At 51.8% G+C, this 17,267-nt stretch overlaps 1 protein-coding gene across 1 annotated transcript; it reads right to left on the minus strand.

The window, feature by feature from the left end:
- Positions 1-66: 66 nt before the first annotated feature.
- On the minus strand, positions 67-10,644 carry LOC122208040 (cytochrome P450 2S1). Its single transcript, XM_042918618.1, has 9 exons — positions 10,266-10,644; positions 9,004-9,169; positions 7,000-7,149; positions 6,384-6,544; positions 6,069-6,248; positions 3,999-4,140; positions 2,580-2,767; positions 592-733; positions 67-485 (listed from the first exon to the last, which is right to left on the minus strand). Exons 1-9 carry the CDS (start codon positions 10,434-10,436, stop codon positions 304-306), a joined length of 1,482 nt encoding a protein of 493 aa, XP_042774552.1. The 5' UTR covers positions 10,437-10,644; the 3' UTR covers positions 67-303.
- Between the last annotated feature and the right edge of the window lie 6,623 nt (positions 10,645-17,267).

Here is a 17,267-nt window from a genome sequence, read left to right on the forward strand (position 1 = left end):
TGACTACAGAAAGCCTGTGTGGCAGAGTTGACTCGTGGACCTTTCCGTGGCCATGTGAAGTGGGGGGGGGGGGGGGGGTTGCGTGTCTCGGCAGCTGCGTGGGCTGAGTGAGCGTGGCCCTGTGGACGTGTAGGCTGAGTATCTGCGACCGACCCTAGAAAACAGCTCCAGGTGTGTGGACGTGGCTGCCTGTGGTGTGGACTTGCGGTTCTGGAGACACAAGTGTGTTCACGCCCACCCCCATGAGAAGGCCACCATCTCCCATGGCTCCCTCCGTCATCGGGGCCACAGGATGGGTGGAGGTCAGTGGGGCCGGACTTGTAGCTGGAAGGCTGGGGGGATGTTGAAAAGGCCGCTGACGGCTGGCTGGAGGCTCAGGGTCCCTGGCGGGCACGGGCTCTCCAGGGAGAAGGCCTGCAGGATGGCGGTAAAGAGGAGGAACAGTTCTGCCCGAGCCAGGCCCTCTCCGAGGCAGACGCGCTTCCCTGCAGGGAACAGGGAGACAGAGCTGGGCCGGCCCTCCTCACCCACAGGTGTGGGGAGGATGGGCAGGTGAGCAGGGACGTGAGCAGGGACAGGCCCAGCAAGTACCTAAGGAGAAGGGCAAGAATGCCTCCTGCTTCTGGAACCGTCCATCCGCATCTAGAAATCGTTCTGGATTGAATTCCTCTGGCTTTTCGAAGACCTCAGGATCATGCAGGACAGAGCCGAGGAGGGGGAAGACCTCGGTGCCCTGAAGGGGAATAATAACAAAGTTACAAATATCCCTCCCCACCCAGACAGGAGGGCAGAGCACAAGAGTCCGGAGTGTCAGAGACTCCAGTTCACAAAACACAATGGCATCAACGTGTTTCAAGGGCTTGTTATGGGCCAGGTACTTTGTTAAGCATTAAAAAAAATTTTTTTTAACGTTTGTTTATTTTTGAGAGAGAGAGAGAGAGACAGACACACACACACACACACACACAGAATGCAAGCGTGGGAAGGACAGAGAGAGAGGGAGACACAGGATCCGAAGCAGGCTCCAGGCTCCGAGCTGTCAGCACAGAGCCCGACGCAGGGCTCAAATCCACTGACCGCGAGATCATGACCTGAGCCAAAGTTGGACGCGTAACCGGCTGAGCCACCCAGGCACCCCAATTAAGCATTTTTGATATATTCTCTCTTATGTAACATGTATGTGTATCTTGCTCGGTCTCACATCCACAAACATACACTTGAATCCGCTAAAGCTTTTTCACAAGGCTGGGAAGTATTTCTGACATGACTCCCATTTTCAAGATGGGAAAACAGAGGCCCAAAGAACTTAAGCAACTTGCCCAAGGCACCATTCGGTGACAGCAGAGTTTGTTATTTTTTAATTTTGTCTTTCAACTTTGAGGGTATGTTGTGATTCATCTGTGGCTGTCCTAAGCTACCTGGCCAGAGTCCAGCTCTTTCCCACAGTGCTCTTCCAGGGGTAAAACCAAGGCTGGGTAGGTGAGGGCTGTCCCTGACGACTCCCCTCCGCCCAGCTCCCGCTCCTCCCCCGCCCCCTCCCAGTGGCGGTCGAGATCAGTTACAGCGTTCCCAAGGCTGTGCAGTGGAGGGGGGCTCCAAAAAACACAGGTTCATGCTATGGCTATTAAAATAAGAGAAGCAGGTAACTGTGGTTAAAGCACAGGCCCTGAGTGTAAATCCTGCCTTTACCATTGTAGGCTGGGTGATCCCAGCAAGTCTTCTCATCTTTAAAGGCCAGTTTCCTCATCTGTAAAACGGACATAATAGTGTAGGGTTGCTCTGAAGGATGAAGATTAAGTAAGGTAATATATTTGTGAAGCATTTAGAACGATACCTGGTGAGAGCAAGTCCTTAATCACTGATGCCTGTTGTTTACATAATCACTATCAAGAGTTGCGACAGTCACTGCACTAGCAGTGCAGGCCGAACGGGGAACCCCTGGGGAACCCCCGACACCCTGCACCAAGAGCGGAGTTGGTGTTTTGCAAGCATTGTCTTGCAGGTTCCTTAAGATCTCAAATTAATATTATTTTGTTCCCGATGTAGAAGAGGGGTGGAGAGTGGTTCAGAGGGTGAAGTGATTTGCCCAAGGTCCCAGAGAAAAAACAGATCGTAACTACTATGGGTTTGATTCTAAGAGGAGGCAGCAGCTTGCGGGACGACGGCACCTGGGGTTCCCGGGCGGACATCGCCCCCTGGTGGTGCTGGCTCCGAGTTGCTCTTTAATGGAGGGCAGGAGTTGGGCGGGGCGTGGGGAAGAAGGGAGGGAGGGGTTTGATGGTGGGGGTTTACAGCAGTTCCTAAATTGCTTCCCTGTCACCTCTGGCTTGTGATTGTCCCAGCCACCCTGGAAGGAGGTAGAATTAGGATATCCGTTGGACAGATAGGGAGCTGAGGCCCAGAGACAGAGGCAAGGGCAAGAGAAATGCATCCAGAAAGAAACAACCAGGACAGGGAAGGAGAGAGGGACACCAAGAAAGGGATGTCAGAGAGAGACCAATAATCAGAAAAAGTCAGAGACACAGACAGCAACAGACTCAGGCCTGAGGCCGAGACGACCACTGGGTGCAGGCGCCCACCTGGGGAAGGGTGTACCCTCGGAAGCAGGTGGTCCTCGTGAGGGCGTGGGGCATGCCCATGGGCACCAGAGCCAGCAGCCGTTGCGCCTCATGCAAAACTGCGTCCGTGTAGGGGAGGCGGGCTCGGTCCCCCAGGCCTGGCGCCCGGCCAGCCCCCAGCTCCCGGGTCAGCTCCTCCCGGACACGCTCTGCACCGAGGAAGAGGAAGGCTGGAGTCAGAGGTGGGGTGGGGCCCCGCCATCCTACCCTTGGAAGCCCCATCTTCTCAAAGTGGCGGTGGTTGGGGTGAGGCTGGTGGGCAGGGAGGAGGTTCCCAGATCGCACTGAGCCAGAGTCCCCAAGACCTATGTGCTGAGCACAGGGTCTCTCCTCTCAATTCCCACGGCAATGCTGCGAGGTGGGATACCATTATCCATCCGCATTTCCCAGATGAGAAAACTGAGGCCCAGATTGCTAAAGTCAAGCGGACTCCATTCTGCTGAGGCCACCTTCCAGGTCACCCCACCCCACTGGCTTGAGGGCATTTGATGCAGCTGCCTGACTCCAAAATGCTGGGCTTTCCCAGAGCTCACACCCCCAGCTCTGCCTCTCAGCCAGTCATCTTTCGCTTCTTGCTTGTGCCCTAATGACCTTAGTTTTTGTTTTAAGTAATTTCTACACCCAACATGGGGCTCAAACTCACTACCCTGAGATCAAGACCTGACTTGAGACCAAGAGTTGGTTGTTTAATCGACTGAGCCACCCAGGCGCCCCTCCCTTCCCCTTTTTAAGTGAACTCTATGCCCAACATGCTACTTGAACTCAGGACCCTGAGATCAAGGATCCTGTTAAGTCCTGACCCGGATGTCTTGTGGCCTCGTGGATGCCTCCCCCCAGGTGGCCCCAGGTCCCTTACACTTGTCCTAAACTGGCCTCAGCATCTCCCCTGAAACAGCTCCTCATTCCTTCTGTCCCCATCTCAGGGTGCCTCCATGGCCCTCTGGTCCCAAAATCCCCTGGGCCTCCCGTGTCATTCTCTACCTGCTCACCCAGCCCCTCTTCTCCCCCCACAGCTTGGCCCAGGCCTGTCCTCTCCTGCCCAGGTCCCTATCCCATCCTCTTCCCTGGGCTCCCGGCATCTTCTTTTACCCGGAAAGATTTTTTGTAAAAGGCTAATTGAACCCTGCCCTCCTCTGCTCAGCATCCTTCTGTGGTTCCCCATTGCTCAGGATCAGGCATACAAGGCCCCCTGCCTCACCTCTCATTTCACTACGCTTCACACATCAACCTTCAGCCCCCACCGCCCCCAAGTTCTCGCTCGTCAGACACCCCCAATGCCGGGTTCATTCTCGCCACCAGGCTCCAGCTCGTTCTCCTGAACATTCTTCCTCTTGAGCCCTCACTTCCGTTCCCAGGGCTGGCTGGTCCAAAGGCTCCTACCTTGGACCTGAGGGTATTTCAGCAGAAGCAAGAGGGCGTAGCGGACCGTGGTGCTGACCGTGACCGTCCCGGCAAACAGCAGATAAATGACTGTCATCAACAAGTTCTTGTCAGTCCATTCTGTGTTTGGGTCTTGCTCTTCCTGGAAGAAACCAGGCAGAAGGGCTCAGAGAACTCAGGCTGTGGGGAGCAGAGGCCCAGCACAGCCACGCCTGGGGCTGCAACACAGCAAGTTGAAGCTTTGTCGGGGGGGTGGGGGTTGTATAAATGTTTGGGCAAGTTGGGAAGTGGACTCTTGATATTAATTTTCTTTGGTTGGAATGTTTTTGAAAATGAAAGAGCATGGCCACTATAAAAAACAAACAAACAGAAAATGGCACGTGGTGAGGATGTGGAGAAACCGGAACCCTGTCACCCTCAGTGGGGACGTCAGATGGCGCAGCTATGGGCAATGGTATGAGGTTCCTTAAGCAATTAAAATGGAAGGGGCGCTTGGGTGGCTCAGTCTGTTGAGTGCCCAACTTTGGCTCAGGTCACGATCTCACAGTTGGTGAGGTTCAAGCCCCGCGTCAGACTTGGTGCAGACAGCTAGGAGCCTGAAGCCTGCTTCGGATTCTGTGTCTCCTTCTTTCTCTCCCCTTCCCCCTCTTGTGCTCCTCCCCCCAAATAAACAAACATTTAAAAAATTTCTTTTTAATGAAAATAGAATTATGGTATGATCTAGCATTTCCACTTCTGGGCAGGGAACCCAACAAATGGAGAGCAAGATCTTGAAGAGGTATTTGTTCATAGCAACGTGATTCATAACAGACCAAAGGAGGAAGCAGCTCAAGTGTCCACTGACAGATGAATGGATGAGCCCAGTGTGGTCTATCCATGCGGTGGAATAAGGACTCAGCCTTAAAAAGGCTTAAAAAGGAAGGAAATGCTGTTACAGGCTACAACATGGATGAACCTTGAGGATATCACGCTAAGCGAGATAAGCCAATCGCAAAAGGACAAACCACTTACATGAGGTCCCTAGAACATGCAAACTCATAGAGACAGAACGGAGAAAGGTGGTTGCTGGGGGCTGGGAGGGGGCTAGGGAGTCCTTAACCAAGTAGAGAGTTTCTGTTTGATAAGATGAAAAAAAAGTTCTGGAGATTTTCTGCACGACAATGTGGATATATTAACACTACTGGACTTGACACTTAAAAATGGTCAAGGTAGGGGGCACCTGGCTCGAGGTGGGAGGAGCATGTGATTCTTGACCCAGAGGTTGTAAATTCGAGCCCTACATTAGATGTAGAGATTATTTAAAAATAAAATCTTTTTTTTTTAATGTTTACTTATTTATTTTGAGAGAGAGGGAGGGAGAGGGAGTGCGCGGGGCACAGGGAGAGAGAGAATCCCAAGCAGGCTCCACACTGTGAGCGCAGAGCCTGACGTGGGGCTTGATTCCATGACCTTGAGATCGTGACCTGAGCCGAAATCAAGAGCCAGACGCTTAACCGACTGAGCCACCCAGGTGCTTCCTAAAAATAAAATCTTTACCAAAAAAAATGGTTAAGGTGGTAAATTTTATGTGTGCTTTACCACGATTTCAAAAATTTTGTTTCATTTAGAAAATGAAAGTAGAAGGAAATGGGGTACGAGGTTAAGAAAAATGTTCTGTCTCTCCATTAACAGGGTGGCCGCATTTATTCCAAGGATGTGGCCCTGAATGTCTTCCATAATTCCAAAGTTCGGATAATTCAAAAGTAGTTATTTCCATAGGCTTAACCTTCATTGCAATTTCCTTGTAATAATATATTGTTCTTATTGAATGAAGGAAGTGGACTTTATTCCTGTAATTTGATATCACAAGGTCTCATAATCAAGTGATTTTACTTGACATGTCTTGGGGTGGGGTACAGTGGGGTACTGTACAGGTGGGGCCTGCACAGGGGGCTAAGGTCAGAGAGAGAGAGGGAGAAAGGGAGAGGGAGAGAGAGAGGGAGGCCTGACAGATTCCAGCTATACCAGAGTGGGCCCCAGCCTGGCCGCCAGCCCCATTCAGGAGGCCCCCCAACCCTGACCTTCCCCCACCTCTGCCATCTTCAGCAGGAAGGCATCCACAACGTCGCACGCAGGCCCGGAGGTGTCCGGGCTCCCCTTGTGTCGTTGCACCTGCTGGATGGCAAAGGTGGCCAGGATGCTCAAGTGACCAAGGAGTTGTGTGTGGGGGCCCGGCAGGTGCTGCAGTAGCTGGGAGAACATCTCGTAGGCCTGCGAGGGGCGGGGGAGAAGGACAGCTATTTCCATGGGGCCTGGCCCTGCACCAGCATGGAGGGGTGCTCTGGGGGTTACCTGGGAAAGGTAGGCAGGAACCTTTGGGGAAGAAGAGGGGTCCCACCCGCGTACCTGGCCCCATGGGGAACTGATCCCCAGCACGGCGCCACCAGCTGCCCGGACCACGGTCTGGAACTCCTCATCCTCATAGGGGAAGCGGAGGCCGAAGGTAAGGGAGCAGATGATGTTGGAGGTGGCCTGGGCCAGCAGCAGGGAGGGGTCAAATGGCTGTCCTGAGGAGGAGGGGGCAGGGAGGAGGGCTGTGACGGACAGGGGGCCAGACTCGACCGGAAGGAGACAGGCATAGAGAGAGACAGACAGAGGGATGAAAGACAGATGGAGAAACAGAAGGGGAAAGAGACAGACAGAGAGACAGGGAGAGACGGAGAAAGAGACAGGGAAAGAGAGACCGGGAAAGACTGAGTGAGAAAGATGGATAGGGAGAGAGACAAAGAAAGACAGACTTATAGGAGAGAGAAACAGAAAAATCGAGAAAGAAAAGAAGCACTAAGAGTGATGTGGCAGCACCAGGGGCACTGAGACCCCTGGAGAGACATGAGGACAGAGACAGAAGGTGGAGGAGGCGCTCCAGGAGGCGAACAGAGCCCTCAGCCCAGCGCCAGAGGGAAGGTCCTCCCCACCCTCGGGCACACCACAGGGCACCCCAGGCTCACCCCACCCTGCTGACCTTCTGTCCCCTGGAATGCCTCCACCAGACACCGGGCCTCCGCCTGGATCAGCTCCTCGCCTTCTCGCTTCCCCATGCCCAGGTCCCGCAGCGCGAGTGTGGTGAACCTCTTCAGCTGCCTCCATCGCTCCCCATTGGAGAAGAAAACCCCTGCACAGAAGGCTGGACTCAAGGAGGGACTGGCCCCCTCCCCCCCAACCCCCAGGACTGCTCCCTTCCTCCCACTGACGTGCCCAAGGGGGACTCCGAAGGTCCTGTCCCGAGTCCGTTATCAGCCTAGCCCAGGGGACTGGCAGGGGACTCCGTAAGTACTCAGTAAATGCCTAACCTTGGGTCAGAGGGTGACATTCTCCTGAGAAGCCGGCCACTCCTGTTCTGTGATGAACCAGGATGAGTGAGGACTTCTTCCTTGCATTTATCTTTTTATTCCTCTTTTCACGTCCCCCCTCCCCTGGAGTCCTTTTATCTCTCCTTCCTTCCCAACATTTACGGAGTACCATGGGGTCCCCTGCCCCACGTCATTTGGAAGCTGGAAACTGAAGCGGGAGGGAGGAGCATGGAACCGACTCTTCATCCTTCAGCTAAGGGTCTGCATTAGACAAAAACCTTGCCTTCTCTGAATTCAGCATCTCACCTGTGCAGTGCTGGCCCCTAGTGGCCTCCTGGGTGTCCCAAACTGGCCTCCGCACCTCTCCTCCTCCTCATTTCAGCCCACCATTCCCCGGCCCCGGCCCCTGTCCAGAGCCCTGGAAACCTCTCCCAGCCACCCCCCTCCCTTTCCCACGGCCTCAGCTCCAGCCCAGCAGAGTCCCCTCCCTGGGCTCCTACAAAGCAACCCGAGGATCTTTCTAGCTCTGACCATACTCCATCCCTACTTCCATCTACAGCTCCCAGAAAAACCCAAAACCAAGCGCTCTGGTGTGACTCAGGCCCCGCATGACCCACTTCTCCAGCTTTCTTACTCATCCTGCTGCAATTGAACTGGGCTTCTCTTGCTTCCTCAGTGCTGTCAGGATCCCCCCTCTAGGCTTTGCCCCCCCTGCCCCCCCCTCCCCGTCTGGATCACTCACTCTCCATTCTCGCTGAACTAATTCCATTCCTCCTTCAGGTCTCATTGCAATTGTCCCCTACTCTGAGAAGCCTTCCTTGATTCCTCCCGGTCTCCCTCCCTTCCCCCTTCCAGTATAGTTCCCTTGTGTCCTGCTGTCAGAGCTGAAGGCAGGTTGCAGAATTCCATTCTCTCCCTCCAGTCTCATGACAAGCCCACCTCTCCTACAGTAAGACAGGATGCCACATCTGTCTTGGACATCTCTGTGTCCCCAGTACCCACTATAGGGCCAGGCATGATAGAGATTTGTCAATTTAATGAGTGAATGGATGCTTCTTCTCTCACCTCCATGCTTTCCTACGTGCTAGTCTCTGCTTGGAATGCCCTTCCCACTCATCCTAGGAGTCTGAGCTCAGACAACCCATCTTTCAAGACTCCCTGGACATCTCCCACCAATCAGGCCGGGTCAGGTGCCTCTTCAGGTTCCAGAAGTCCCAGCGCTTCCTCTATCCTGGCCCTGGCTTCTCTGCCTTCCCCATCCTAGGCCTGACCTCTCTGGCCTGTCACTGCCTGGGTCTTTCTCCCCAGTGGCTAACAAGCTCTAGGTCACTGCTGTGTCCCGATAGTGCCCAACACCAGGCTCCTACTTCCAGGCTTAGCAGAGAATAATTTTTATAACATGAAGTGTTCCCACCCATTCCCAGTGCCTAGAAAGCTCTCCTGGTCTCTCCCAGCCCTGGGGGCTTGACCTGGAGCAGTGATGCCATCGCTACACCCTGGCCCAGGGCTCATTCAATCCTCAGCAGGACCTCAGCAAGTGCTATTATCACCCCATGTCATGGATGAGGAAACACAGGCTCAGGGACACTAAGTCACGCACAAAAAATCATACCAGTTAAGTGGTAGCAGGCTCTAAGGGAAGGAGCCAGGGGTCTCCAGCCCTGCTCATGACTCACCATGGCCTTCGAAAGTCCCGTCCAGCGTTGCCAGCATCCCCCGCCCACTGAACTCCTCAGCCTGACCTCCCAGGGCCTCCTGGACAGCTTCGTGCCCAACCAGGACCACCACGCGCCGCCAGGGACCCAGGTACACGGTGAACACTGGTCCATACTTCTTACTTAGCTGGGGGTAGGGAAGGAGAAGGGGCAGGTGCTGAGGGAAAGGCTATGGCCTCTTTCAGTTTAGATGTCCCCATCACAGCCCCATCACTGGATGAAGCACCTAGGAGGAACCCCCTCCCCTCCAGATGGAAATAGCCCCCTTGGGAGACTCAGTTCTCTTTCTGCATCAGGCTCTCAGGCCCCCTCCCCATAGAGTCCTCAACTCCTTATTTCCTACAGAGACCCCGGTTCAGACCCGGGGACAACCCAGAACCACCCCTACCTCCCAACTCAGACATATGACAGCAAAAATGGGCAGCTGAGACTCTGACCTCTCCTGATTGCTCAGTTCTTCCCCTACCCCCAAACTAGCCACCCTTTTCAATCACTGCTAAACCCTCAGATTTTGGAGCAGACACTGCTGGGCACCTGCCAAATCTTTCCCCAAGACCCCCTTCCCCATGTTCTGGAGTCCCCCAGACTCCTTTTGAATGGGGAACCTCTGGCCTCTTCCTCTCTCCTGCAAAGGGTTGAAACTGTCTCAGCCTTCTTTCTTGCCCTCTTTCCCTGCTGTTCTGGAGACTTCCAGGTCCCTCCTAGCTGAGTCCCATGCAAACAGCACTCCCACGCCCCTATTCTCTGCAGACAAATACCTGGCACTCTCCAGCCAAACCTCCCCTTCCCGCCAGCGACCGCTCCCCTTTTCTTTTCTGCCCCTCCCCAGCTACCTCTCCCCCTGGGACAGGCTTCCCTTCATCAGATTCTCTGCTGCTAGAGGGCTCTCTCCCAGTCTCTGGCTTTAATCCCCTGCTTCTAGCACCTTCCCAGGATCCTGCTCCCCTGTTCTCATCCTCTCTAGGATTCTGCTCCTCCTAGCCCTGGCCCCGCACCCCAGGGTCCTCTCACCCCAGCGCCCTCTTCCACCCTTCTCAGCTCCGGAGCCCTGCCCCACCCCAGAACGCCCATAACCCCTTCGCCCTTGCACCCTTCGCCTGCCTCCTCTAGGATACCCAAGGGCCTGTCTGTTCTGGCACTCCGCTTTCTCTCTCTCCTGGGGCCCCCTCCCTCTCTTGGCCCCGGACCCCCGCCCCAACCAGGGCGTCCCCGCCGCCCCTCACCCGCAAGAGCCCCAAGTACAGCGCCCCGGGCCGGAGCTGCAGGAGGTTCCCCAGCAGCGGCAGCGGCATGGGCCCCGGGGGCAGGTGGCCCGGGGTCCGGGGCAGCGCCAGCGTCAGCACCAAGAGCAGCAGCAGCACCAGCAGCAGTGTCCCGGTGCTGGCCGCCTCCATCTCGGCGGGTTGGCTCCTTCTCCTGGTTCCCAGACACTCCACGCGGCTGGGCCAGCTAGGGGCGGGAGCCGGGCGGCTCCTCGCGGTCGAAATCCGGCGGCGAGGGGCGGGGCAGCCAGCCCCTCCCCCTACCTACAGGCAGGATTCTCTCCCCGCCGCCGGATTTCTTTCTTCGAGACCCCTGCGGCCGCCGGGTGTGGGGACACGCTCTCGAACGGGTATCTACCAGGTCACCTAGGTTCGGGGGGCGGAGACAGCGCCTGGGGCCCCAGGTAGGGCGTGGGCACACTGGAGGAGCCCGGGAGCCAGAGACTTTGGCTGTCTCCAGGAGGCCACACCCCGTGCCTGAAGAGGTGACCCGCGGCCGCCCTCCCCAGCTTCCACCTCCCTCCTCGAGGCTGTCGGGGTGTGCGTTCGCTTGTGCGTGCGCGCGTCTTTGAGCCGATTTCCTCCAGCATCTTTCTTACATCTTCACGGTGAACTAGGAGGAGGACTTGACCTTTAACAATAAAACATCTGAGGTCCAGGGAGATAAATCGGCTGACCCCAGGCCACACAGCTAACAAGCGGCAGAGCTGGGGTTTGAATTCCCGGCCATTCAGAAGGATTGACTGACTCCATCATTCATTCACTTGGTATCGTATAATGGTTAGGAACATGCTATCTGAAGCCAGAGTGCTTGAGTTCACAGCCTAGCTACTCTGTGCCTCTGTTAACTCTTGAAAAATGGGGATCGTTTTAAGGATTAATAGGTTCATGTGTAAACAACTTCAAAGAGGTCCAGGTGCGTGTATAACAAGTATCAAATAAATGTTAGCTAATATTCTTTCAACTAATTGCTATTGAGGTCTAACTATAAACAAGACTGTTCTAGACCCAGAGATGCAGCTATAAGTAAGAGAGAAGGGTCCTGCCCTCCCTGAGCTTATATTGACATGCAAGTGAAGTCTTAAATTAAGATAATCTCCAGTTGTTCAAGGGTTTGAACCGGAATGAGCTCCTTGAGGAAGACCGTTCCAAAGTCAAGTCCATGCTGTTTGGTTCAAAGCTGTATCCCCTGTGTCTAGAGCAGTGCCTGGAGCACGGGAGGTGCTCCATAAATATTTGTTGCATCAAAGATTGCATGTGGGAGATGGGATCAGCAGGGAGGTATGCAGGGTCCTAGAAAACTTATCTGCATAGTTTGTCCTGCAAAAGGAAGCAGGTGAAGGGTTTCTGGCATAAGCAGCACTAGTTTGCTTTGCATTTTCATTAAACATTTTATTATGAAAACTTTCAAACATACAGCAGACAGCTGCATATTCACCACCTAGATTCCACCAAAAACATTTTACGGATGGGGTTTTGGAGTGATGGGGGTCCAGAGCTGATGGCCAAGAAAGAATTTTTGAGACCTCTTTGGTGCAAAAAAGATGATTTTATGAAAGCACCGGGACAGGACCCGTGGGCAGAAAGAGCTGCACTGGGGTTGTGCAGAGTGGCTGGTTACATACTATGGGGCTGAGGAGAGAAAGTCAAGAGGAAGTTTCTTAAAGGGATTTCCATGTGCTAAAGAGGACTCACAGGTTCCTGGAGGCCTAGCTATTGTCAAACTAAGGTTGTTTTTCTGTCTAGCAAAGCATTAAGACAGTAGGGAGTTCCTGGAGATTAGGCTATTGATAAGATTGTCTTTTTCTTAGAATTAGGAAGATATTTATAAACCGTTGGATACTCTGGTTCTGTGATCTCTATCTATTCCACCATTTATTTTCTGCCTTTTCCTTTATTCTTTGGCTGTCAGGAGAGCTTGAGGAATATCACACATATCCCACTTTCGGGGGTGGGGGCCGGGGGGGGGGGTAGAGGGAGGGAGGTATTGTTACTTTGTGCTTTACCCTTTTACCCTCAGCTTGCCTTATGCTCCCTCATCATTACTATTCTTTCTTTGTTGCTTACCTATTCATCTTGCCCCACCAATCCATCTTATTATGATTTTTTTTGATGCATTTCAGACAGTTGCAGATACTACTACACTTCATTCCTAAACACATCAGCATGCATCATTTGCTAGAGTTCAATATTTGTTTCCAGGGCATTTCCCCCCACCCCAGGTAAGTTTACATACTATGAAATGCACAAATCTCAAGTGTATTTAAGATGCATTTCATCTGCTTACATCTGTGTAACCCAAACTCCTATCAGGATGGCGAGTTACCATCTTCCCAGAAACCTCCCCCTCCTCCTCCCCAATCAGTACCCCCCACCACCCACTGCACTGATCACTACTTTCTCCTAGATTAGTTTTCTCGTTGCATTTTATTTTATTATAATTTTTTTTAATGTTCATTTATTTTTGAGACAGAGAAAGACAGAGCACAAGCCAGGGGGGTCAGAGAGAGAGGGAGACACAGAATCCCAAGTAGGCTCCAGGCTCTGAGCTGTCAGCACGGAGACTGACGCAGGGCTCAATGCGGGGCTTGAACTCACTAGCTGATGTTGGAGGCTCAACCGACAGAGCCACCCAGGTGCCCCTCTTTTTGCATTTTAAAAGGATCTTTTGGGCTACCCTCCGGTGAATGAATTGTGGGCGACTGGGGAGCAGATGAAGAAAAAGCAAAGAACCCAAGGCAAGTAAGGTCCAGGTAAGTGATGCCAATGGCTTGAAGCAGGGTGGGCGGCAGTGGGGAAAGAAGGAAATGGATATATTTGGGATGTATGAGGAGGTAGAGCCTGTAGGATTTGCTGACAAATTGGGTGTGACAGCAAAGGAAGGAATCAAGGTCAGCCTGTCAAATGCAAACACTTCTGGTCTTAGCTAAGGAGAGATTTTATGCTAGAAGACTATTACAGGAGAGAGAGGAGATTATATTGCATAAGACAGGAAACAAGACCAGAGTCTGATAACCCAGAAGGATGTGTTCTCTAGTGAAACAAATTTTTTTTCTCTACTTCTCGATTTGTTGTCCTCGGCAAGTAGAAAGATGGTGATGCCTGGTACAGGGGCGAGGAAGGGGATGAGGGAACCTGTAGGGACCAGAGGTGGGAAGCGGTTGGAGCAGGTTTTGCAGGGGGTCAGAGAATCGGGAATTCTCATTTGGTGTCATTAAGTTTGGGATAGCTGGTAAGCTGTCCCAGGACTAAAGCCCCTGTGGACAGAAAGGTTAGAGGTTGGATTTGGGACCTCATGGAACCCTCCAGAACAAGACAAAGGAGGAACATAGAACTGGCACCTCCTTCATGGCAACAAAGTGTAGGCCAGCCTCCCCACCTCTCCCTTCCAGTTTCAGGGAACACCCGTTGGATGTCAGAGGCTAGAATCAAGACTAGAGGACACTGCAGGGAACATTCTGGCCATTTTTTTTTAAATTTGTTTTTAATTTTAATTTTTTTAAATATTTATTTTTGACAGAGAGAGAGGGCATGAGCAGGGGTGGGGGCAGAGAGAGAGGGAGACACAGAATCTGAAGCAGGCTCCTGGCTCTGAGCTGTCAGCACAGAGCCCGATGCTGAGCTTGAACCCATGAACAGCGAGATCATGACCTGAGCTGAAGTTGGATGCTTAACCGACTGAGCCACCCAGGCACCCCTATTTATTTTGTATTGTATTGTATTGTATTGTATTGTATTGTATTGTATTGATTTTGATTTTTTAACGTTTTATTTATTTTTGAGAGACAGAAAGAGCGCTCAAGAGCTGGCAGGGGAGGGGCAGCGAGGGAAAATGAGAGAGAGAATCCCAAGCAGGCTCCAGACTACCAGCATAGAGCCCAACCCAAGCCTGACATGGGCCCGAACTCACAAAACCCTGTGATCATGACCTGACAGGACATCGGGTCAGAGGCTTAACTGATTGAGCCAGCCAGGCACCCAGAGGTATGCTCTTTTAGAGAGGAAGGAGCTGGAGGTGGGGGGAGTTGGGAAGGCTGCTATAAACAAAAAGTCCATTGGAGCAAACTGGGAGATGGAAGTATAGTGGCTTCTCATTGGCTGGTTTTGGCTGTCTCTCATTGGCTGGACTACTGAGGTGGGGAGGAGCGAAGCTTTCCTTTCTCCAGGAAGCATAGTATAATAGCATCCACTGTCAAAGTCCTTCTCTTCCTATTGGGTTTGCAATTGGCTTTGAGTGGGTTGGGTGTTGAGAGCTTGCCCTGTACAACCTCTTGACTCTATTTTATTGAGTTTCCCTTTTTATTAATTTTTACACAACATCCCGTAGGTAGGAAAAATTCCAAATCCCCAAGATTCTAAAGATTCCAAGACAAGACTTACCATTACCCTGGTAATAAGATTCAAGCCCCCTGTGGTGGCCTGTAAGACTCTTCGACAGCTGTCTACTGGCTGCTGAGTTTGATATCATGTTGGCCCACTCTGTTCCCTGCTCATGATACGCCACTCACGCTGGCCTTCTTTTAGTTTCTTGAACACCTAAGCCAGCCTCAGGGCCTTTGCACTAGCTCTCAGCCTGAAATGCTTGGCCTGGTGATTGAGGTTGGTTCATTTTCTGTTCCTAGCTCAAGGCCAGTCCCCTCCAGAAGAGACTTTCCTAGACCACACAAGCTGAATTAGCTCTGTCTCCCAATCCCAGACGCTGCTTTAATTCATTAAATAAGACCTTTCATGAATGTTAAACAAGTTAATATTTTAAAAGTACTTACAGTAGTGCCTGCTGTATAGTAAGCTTTGAATGTGTTGGTTAAATACATAAACATTTTCTTCATAGCCTCTATCACTACCTGAAATCATGTTATATGTGCAGTTACATTTTTATTCCGCCTTCTCCCACCAGAATGTTCTCTCCATAAGGGCAGGGACTTCTGTTGGGTTCACAGATGTATCCCCAGTGTCTGACACACAGTAGGTGTTCAATAAATATTTTATTGAATGAGCGATTTGGATACAATTTGTTAGTCTCTCAAAATCATGTACAGAGCAATCAAGGTTTCCAAATTCTTGGGTCTAAATAACACAGATTCAGAGGGTCCCAATATAGGTTTCACAGTAACAGAGTACTCTCTGGTGGATCCCGGTCTCTCTTCACCCTGGGTGGCTGACAACTGACTCCTCTCCCCCACCAGCTACTTCTCATCAGACATCCTCTGATCTGGGCCGAGGGAAGCTGGAGAGCAACACTTTTTTTTTTTTTTTCAACTTTTTTTTATTTATTTTTGGGACAGAGAGAGACAGAGCATGAATGGGGGAGGGGCAGAGAGAGAGGGAGACACAGAATCGGAAACAGGCTCCAGGCTCGGAGCCATCAGCCCAGAGCCTGACGCGGGGCTCGAACTCACGGACCGCGAGATCGTGACCTGGCCGAAGTTGGACGCTCAACCGACTGCGCCACCCAGGCGCCCCGAGAGCAACCCTTTTTAAATTTAGCTCCATGCATTTTTTTAAGATCACTCTGGAGGCTGCTATCCCCGGGGTTCCAGCAGGCTGAGTGGTGGGTGGGTTCTGGAAATTGCCAGGGTTAATTTTGCTTGGGATCCTCCAAAGCCTTATGGTTCTAGAACTTGACTTTGGTCAAGCCATGGCCAGTCTGCGGTCTGGCCCACGTGTCTTCCTCCTGACTTTCTCCTCCCAGCCCTTCCCTCCCTTGAAGCCACCCCCCCTCCAGCACCTAGAACTAGGCAAAAGGAGAAGTTAAAAATGAGTCTTGCTTCCTTCCTGGCACCCCTGCCCTGGTACTTCCCTAGATTCTAAGAGCATCCTTGACTGTGAGTAACTTCAGGGAATTGACTTCGTCACAGGAAGCAAAGTAGCAATCTTTCTTTCTTTCTTTCTTTCTTTCTTCTTTCTTTTTTCTTTCTTTCTTCCTTTCTCTCTCTCTCTCTCTTTCTTTCTTTCTTCTTTCTTTCTTTCTTTTTTATTTCTTTCTTTCTTTCTTTCTCCCTCCATCCCTCTTTCCCTGTTTCTCTCTCTCTCTCTCTCTCTCTCGCTTTTTCTCTCTTTCTTTCTTCTCCGCACCCAACTCAGGGCTTGAATTCACAACCCAGTCATGCTTAACAACTGAGCCACTCAGTCCTACCCACGTTTATTTATTTTTGATAGAGAGACAGAGCACAAGTGGGGGAGGGGCAGAGAGAGAAGGAGACACAGAATTCAAAGCAGGCTCTGAGCTGTCAGCACAGAACCCGACGCAGGGCTTGAACTCACAAACCGTGAGATCATGACCTGAGCCGAAGTCAGACTCTTAACCGACTGAGCCACCCAGGCGCCGCCCCCCCCCCCCACCCCAGCAATATTCTTTAATGTGTTAAATAACAAAAGTTCAAGTGAGTAAAATTTAAAGATCTAATTGGCATTATTAAACAATTCAGGAATCAGCCAGCATCCCATCTAGTAAATACAGGGGCCCTCTGAGGAGATGTACAAAATGGAAGGTTTTTAAAGAAGGGGGGACAAGAAAGTTATTAGCATTGTTACAGGGTTTGGGGCAAGGTGGCTTTCCCTTAAGAGAAAAACAAGCGTCTTACCATGGAGATTACCTCATCTTTTGGGGGGACTGGAGAGGATCCAAGTGGCAGACTCATGGCACTGACTCAAAAATTCCTGACTGACCAGATAAGTGTACATTTCTTGGGGAGGCTGAAACTGCAGTTAGATTAAGTATCAAGCCCTGGTTGGGAACTCGGTCTAAATCACACCATTTGGAGCCTATGGGTTTTTTTGTTTGTTTGTTTTGTCTTGTTTTGTTTTGTTTTGTCTTAAGTAAGCTCTATGCCCAACGTGGGGCTTGAACTCACAACCCGAGATCAAGAGTTGCATGCTTTACTGACTGAGACACCCAGGCACCCCACCCTTTGTTTTTTATCTTTTACTGCGTATCTGTGCATCCACACACAATATTTGGGA

This window comes from Panthera leo, chromosome E2 (genome assembly GCF_018350215.1).
Source record: "Panthera leo isolate Ple1 chromosome E2, P.leo_Ple1_pat1.1, whole genome shotgun sequence".
In the NCBI taxonomy this organism is placed as follows: domain Eukaryota; kingdom Metazoa; phylum Chordata; class Mammalia; order Carnivora; family Felidae; genus Panthera; species Panthera leo.